General features: G+C 38.9%; 1 protein-coding gene across 7 annotated transcripts in view; it reads left to right on the plus strand.

Moving 5' to 3' along the window:
• NCOA7 (nuclear receptor coactivator 7) overlaps nt 1–5,385 on the plus strand; it is a 168,810-nt gene extending 163,425 nt beyond the window's left edge. For all 7 annotated transcript variants that reach the window (XM_004469058.4, XM_058307389.1, XM_012529223.3 and 4 more), the window contains 4 exons: nt 2–154; nt 2,387–2,482; nt 2,839–2,912; nt 3,295–5,385. In XM_004469058.4, coding sequence (XP_004469115.1) covers nt 2–154; nt 2,387–2,482; nt 2,839–2,912; nt 3,295–3,430 — 459 coding nt within the window. In that variant the 3' untranslated portion in view covers nt 3,431–5,385. The remainder of the gene's footprint in view (nt 1; nt 155–2,386; nt 2,483–2,838; nt 2,913–3,294) is intronic.
• Nucleotides 5,386–6,356: the final 971 nt, after the last annotated feature.

Consider the following 6,356-nt stretch of genomic DNA (forward strand, 5'->3'; position numbering starts at 1 on the left):
GCTGGCCCGACGCCTTCCAGCAAGGGTGCAAGGGTATCCCTGGAGACTCGCATATAGCACGTTAGAGCACGGAACCAGCTTGAAAACGCTCTACCGGAAATCAGCTTCGCTGGATAGTCCTGTCTTACTGGTCATCAAAGACATGGACAACCAGGTGAGCTTGTTCTCTCATTGAAGACATTTTTAAATGGAGATTTTTCAGAATTATACATTTGTAGAGGGTCTAGTATAATGAACCTCCATACCCAGATGCTTTAGTTAACATATTTTGCCCATTTGCTTTGCCTGCCCTTTTCTTTATCTTTTTTTCCCTTCGCTGAAGTATTTTATCACTTATTCCTTTTAATCATATTTTTGCAAACCGTAGCATAAAAAAAAACATTTAGAGAGTAATGTAACAGACTATCTTGTACTCACCACTGAGTCCTTTCAGATCTTAACATCTTGCCAAATGTTTTAGTTTCCTAAACTGCTGAATCAAATACCATGAAATGGGTTGACTTATACAGAGGAAACATATTAGCTCATAGTATTGAGTCTAAAAAGTCCAAATTAAGTTATCATCAAGGCAATACTTTCTACCCCGAAGACTGGCTGCTAGCGATCCTTCTCTCTTCTTTCCCATGGGAAGGCATGTGGCAGCATCTCCTGGTTTCTTCTTTTCCAGGTTTCTTTGATTTCTGCTTCTGGCTTCCATGACTTGCTTTCCCTGTGTCTGAATTTCATTCTCTTATAAAGGACCCCAGTGGTGGGATTAAGACCCATCCTGTTGAGGTGGGTCTCACCTTACCTGAAGTAGCCTCATCAAAAGCTTCTATGCACAATAGGTTCACATCCACATCCACAGAAGTGGATTAACTTTAAGAACATGTTTTCTTGGGTACGTATAGTTCCAAACCATCATACCATATATACCTTTTGCTGAAGGATTTTGAAGTAAATCCCAACCATTACTATGTTTTATCCCCACATACTTCAGAATGCAACCCTGAAAAGAATATGGATGTTTTCTTAACTACAGTGGTATGGCCCTAACAAAATGAACAGTAATTCCTTGGTATCATCCAATCCTTGGTTCTTAAACAAGCTTCCATGAATGCTAAGAAAGTTTTTAGCTAAGAAAGAATGTTATTATTTAGAATCATCTAGAGGGTGAGAGGGTAAAGATGACTTTTCCTGTTGATTGATCAAAAAGAGACCTGCTTTCTTCCTCCTATAGACTTTAACCTTCTTGCCACGTTTTGGCACCTTGCTTTTAAAATACACACCTACATCAACTGTCTTTTACTGAAAGGTGACCGGGAGAAAGGAAGGATTTTTGATGTTTTTATTATTGGTTTTTGTTGTTCTTCTTCTTCTTAGTAGCTATAGGAAAAGGTTCAGTAGCAGGAAGTACAATGAATGTTGGTTAGAAAGACTTTCTAGACTTCTACTCCACCTGATATTTAATATTTCAAATCATCAGGAATTGAATGTAAGCTGTGAAGAAGAGAGCCCACAGGGGTTATAACCCAATTATAATAATTTTGAAAAATTCTAAGACATTTTTCAGATAACGATTTAAAGCGATCTTTCTCAAGTAGGATTTGGGGTAGAGAGAACATCAGAATCACCTAGGGACATTTTAAAAATACATCTCTTCACCTTTCCCACCCTTCCCCCACTGCAGTGCCAAGGCTTTAGGCATGCAGATTCTGAAAATGCTGCTCCCTCAGTAACTTGGCTCTCCTCCCAATCCCCCAGAAGGAAAATAGAGAATTGTTCATTTAAACTCACCTAAATCAGTTTTAAAGCTCATAATATTCTGGAATGTTACTTTTCCCCCCTTAAAACCCATTTCAAAGTAAGATCTACTGAATCAGCCATGCTAAGAATATAGTTATTGATAGACTAAGACTGATTTTTACAAATCAAAAGAGGAGAGGAAGTTTATTTTCTCTCAGAAAACTTCTGGCCATGAACCCACTTAAACAACACCAGAGGTGCATGCAAGCAAACATTTCTGCATGCAAGACCCATCTTGTTTAACATTCCTGATATGTAGTCTGTATTCACTTAAGGAGATTTGTCTCTGTAGTGGACTTTGGAAATCTTTAAAAATGGAATAGTTGTCGGCTTTTGACAAACAGGTTCTGTGAGCTGCGTCTGATGGATTTTCTATGTATCAGGGAGAGTGGCCACTTGGGTTCCACTTATTGCTGGGGACATTTTGTTTGTTCATTTGTTGGTGATCTTTTTTATTTAAGAGCGCCAATTTAGCATAATCTTTGCTGGAAGAGGTATAGTGAGATCTTAAAACAGGATTGTGTCAAACAGTATTCCAGAAGGCCTTTCTCTGGGAGCTTTGTGTTTGAAAGTAGGTAACATTTCTCTTTTCTTTGCACAGATATTTGGAGCGTATGCAACTCATCCTTTCAAGTTCAGTGACCACTACTATGGCACAGGAGAGACGTTTCTCTACACGTTTAGCCCTAATTTCAAGGTACCTAGAGGTGGAGAAATACCCAACACCCTGATGTCCTGGTTCAGAGGTGGGGGTGGGACACTGGAGCAGTGGCTCTTCTGTAACCTCATCTCGACACACCCCAGCCCAAGGCCACACTTGCTCATAGTAGCACACAAACTTTGGCATCTCCTGCCCTGCACAGTCTGGGATCCAGGAAGTGGTGCAGGTTGGGAGCCAACATCTACTGTTACCTCATAAACCCTTAGGAGATCTTATCCTGGGGTGGGCCAGGTCCAGGAGTCAGTGGGTGGTTCCCCACCACATAGAGGGCCTACCCTGATAATTCTCCAAATTAAAATGTCCTTTCCCTGCTTTGTGTTTCTACCCCCAAGGTCTTCAAGTGGAGTGGAGAAAACTCATACTTTATCAATGGAGACATAAGTTCTTTAGAACTTGGCGGTGGAGGGTAAGGTTTTTCTTGTGCTTGCTGTTAATTTACTACCTGACCTGAGTGGGTCTGTTTTGACACAGGTAACCCAAACCTTAGTGGCAGGTGATTTGAGTTAGTCTATGTATTTAGATTAATGAGGACAGCCACCTAACATATAACACTAAGAATCAAGGGTAAAATTATATATGAGTGTAACTGAGGGACGGCTACCATTGTCTCTTAGAAAAGAGGGGTCACTGAAATGAAATAAAGGACACATACCCTTTGTTTTACAAGCAGTTTTGAGTTTTGTTTGTCGATAGCATAAAGGAAAGAAGATGGGGCAAGAGAGGACAGAATGCGTGCCAGATAAGATTGAATGTTTTCACATTTTTTGTGTTCTTTTAAACCTTTTCAGGGGACGATTTGGTTTATGGCTAGATGCTGATTTATACCACGGACGAAGCAACTCCTGCAGCACTTTCAACAATGACATCCTTTCCAAAAAGGAAGACTTCATAGTTCAGGACCTCGAGGTATGGACCTTCGAGTGATTTTCAGACTGCCTTAAAACATCAAGTTAAGAAGACTGGGTTCCATCAGCCCTCCCAAAGCTGGCTGGAAGACAAAGCCCCAGCCCAGGCTGCCTCATCACACCATAACGCTTTCTTTCTGCCGTCATCTCAAAGACGATTGCATTGCAGAAAGATTCTGAAAGGTACATGTGAAAGGCAGATGCTGAAGAAGGAAATTTCAAGTCCAGACTGTTGAAAGACTTTACATTCCCGCCTCCTTCAAATCCAAACAGTGAGGAACCAGAGTGTTTATAGATGTATGAGTTGAATGCAATTTTTATTTTTGGTAACTGTGAAAAAAAAAAAAGATACTGTTGAAATATATACATGCCTTGCGTATTTATCAGCATAATTTTCATTACCAAACTCTGCAGCATACCATTGTTTGCCATGGACAAGGCTTGTCTCATTTAGAAAAACTGAACGTGCATAGCACTTAAAGGGAATATATGATTTTTCAGAATGTTTATTTATTATTTCTAGTACATTGTCTGAAATGTGTTGGCAGTTTTTTCTTCAATGTGTCAAATCCTGAAATAAAGAAATGTATAGATTTTGTGCATTGTTTTGGCAAGAGATCCATTTGATTTATATAGTTTTATATTGAATTTTTTTTTTGCCCTGATTGTTTAGGGTGACTTGTCTTAAGTAACATATATATAGAGAGAGAGGAAGAATGCATAATTCTGAATTTTAAAACCTCATTATCAATGTCCCTTGATTTGCCTTGGCCACACCTTTTTTGTTATTGGCCCTGAACATATCTGTGTAAAGATGAATAAGCCATTTCTTGCAGCCATAAGGTGATATTTATAGAAATGGGTATCTTGATGAATAGACTTTGAACAACCCTGCTTTTAAGAAGAAAACGTTTTGCTTCTTATAAAATCATGTATATTAATAACAAAAACTTTATTTTCATAGTTTTTGGGCATCATTTCCTCCAAGCTTTCACATAAACAAGCAGGCCTCTGTTTTTAAAGGAACTGAGTGTTTTAATTTCTACAGATTAAAAATTAAATTAAAAATTTTGAATTTGCCCAATTATCTCTGTTTCTAGGCCATTTTATTTGGGAAAAGGCAATGCAAGAAAATACATTCATGCCAAAATTAGAATAAAAAGGAAACCTTATTTTTTGACATGAACCAATTTTGTCACCATAATACTCTTTTATTAAAAATAATAATAAAATGCCTTGTCAGAAACTTAACCAATATTATTGATGGCCAGATTTTGATGAAAGCCAGAGACTGCTAATGGAAAGAAATTCCAAATCATAGCCAAAGCTGAGAAGTGGTCTTTCCTAAGTTTGATCCAAGTGATCTTTGAAAGGAATAAATTAATAAAAATAGTATTTGCATAGCTGTGTTTTTAAAAAAAAGTTACAAGAATATTAGCCTTAAGCTGCAGATTATTTCTTTTAGATTTTTCTCTTATTTTAGACTATTCATAAAAGAGAAGAAAAAAAATTGCCAAGCGGCCTCCTGTCTGATCAGTGATTATTCAACTCCACTCAAATTCCATGTAATTTTAAATGAATTCTGTAAAATCTTGTATCTGTAGCCTGGGTGTGTTTTTCACCCAAGCCCTCCTATTGAGAACTCTCAGTGAGCACAACGTTCTGGCAGTTTACCATCAGGTACTCATTAAATAATGTTTTGGTGTGAGATATCAGGAATGTCTCATGATGGTCACATTTAACATTTATGCCATTTGCAGCCATGTGCTATGAACAAACAAAATGCTCATTCTGCATATAGTTCACTCTTACCTAGTTTAGTATAGGATACTATACTTGTGAGAGCCTATACAGATGTTCTCTATTTAAAACAGTATTGTTCGATCAGAAATGTGTGACCCTTCATATATGGATATCGAATATATGTAATGCAGTGCTATCCCAATATTTTCAATAAAGGAATTTATGCATTCAGTGTGATTTTATTTCCTGATGATTCATTAAACAGGTGTTGTTGTTTTTTTAATTTATTTTATTTCTCCCTACCCCCTTGTTGTTTGCACTCGTTGTGTCCGTTTGTCTGCCTTGTTTCTTTAGGAGGCACCAGAAACTGAATCTGGGACCTCTGATGTGGGAGGGTGGCACCTAATCACCTGAGCCACCTCTGCTCCCTGCTCTGTAGTATCTCTCATTAGGCTTTTCTTCTTGTGTCTCTCATTGCCTCATTTTGTTGTGTCAGCTCACGGTGCCTGCCAGTCGCATCAGCTTACTGTCTTGTTCGTCCTCCTTAGGATGCACTGGGAACATCTGCTCCCTGCTTCGTTGAGTCTCCCATTATGTTTTCCTTCTTTTGCCTCTTGTTGCATCATCTTGTTGTATTAGCTTGCTGCACCTATCCATCGCACTAGCTCACTGTCTTCTTTAGGAGGCACCAGGAACCAAACCACAGAGCTCCCATGTGGTAGGCAGGAACCCAATACTTGAGCCACATCTGCTTCCCTAAACAGGTGTTAATTGAGTGAAAGGATGATGCAACTTCAATACTAAGCAAGGTCCAGTGCTCATGTTTTCCTTGCTGTCCCGGCAGCTCCCATTTTATTCCCTGTAGCCAGTCACCTATTTTCTCACCAGTTCGTGAAAAGTGCTCCTGTTATGGTTACTAGAGATGACTGTTGGCACTGCCTACCAGCTTCTTCTCTGTATTTAATCTTTCTACCCTTTCTATGAGTAGTAATACCCTCTTTTGAATATCCCTCTCTGGATCTACTTCCTAATTTCCATGAGAAACACATTAGCCTCTGATAAACTTTTGTTGGCATCTTGTTGGTTCTTCTGCAACTCCACCACCAACCTGCCATCTAACCCCTAAAGATAAAGCCCCTAGCCGGTCTTCATTGCTTCTGGGTTCCTCAGTTCATAAGGTCCATATCAAAGGACTTGGGTAG

This window comes from Dasypus novemcinctus, chromosome 11, assembly GCF_030445035.2.
Source record: "Dasypus novemcinctus isolate mDasNov1 chromosome 11, mDasNov1.1.hap2, whole genome shotgun sequence".
Taxonomy (NCBI): domain Eukaryota; kingdom Metazoa; phylum Chordata; class Mammalia; order Cingulata; family Dasypodidae; genus Dasypus; species Dasypus novemcinctus.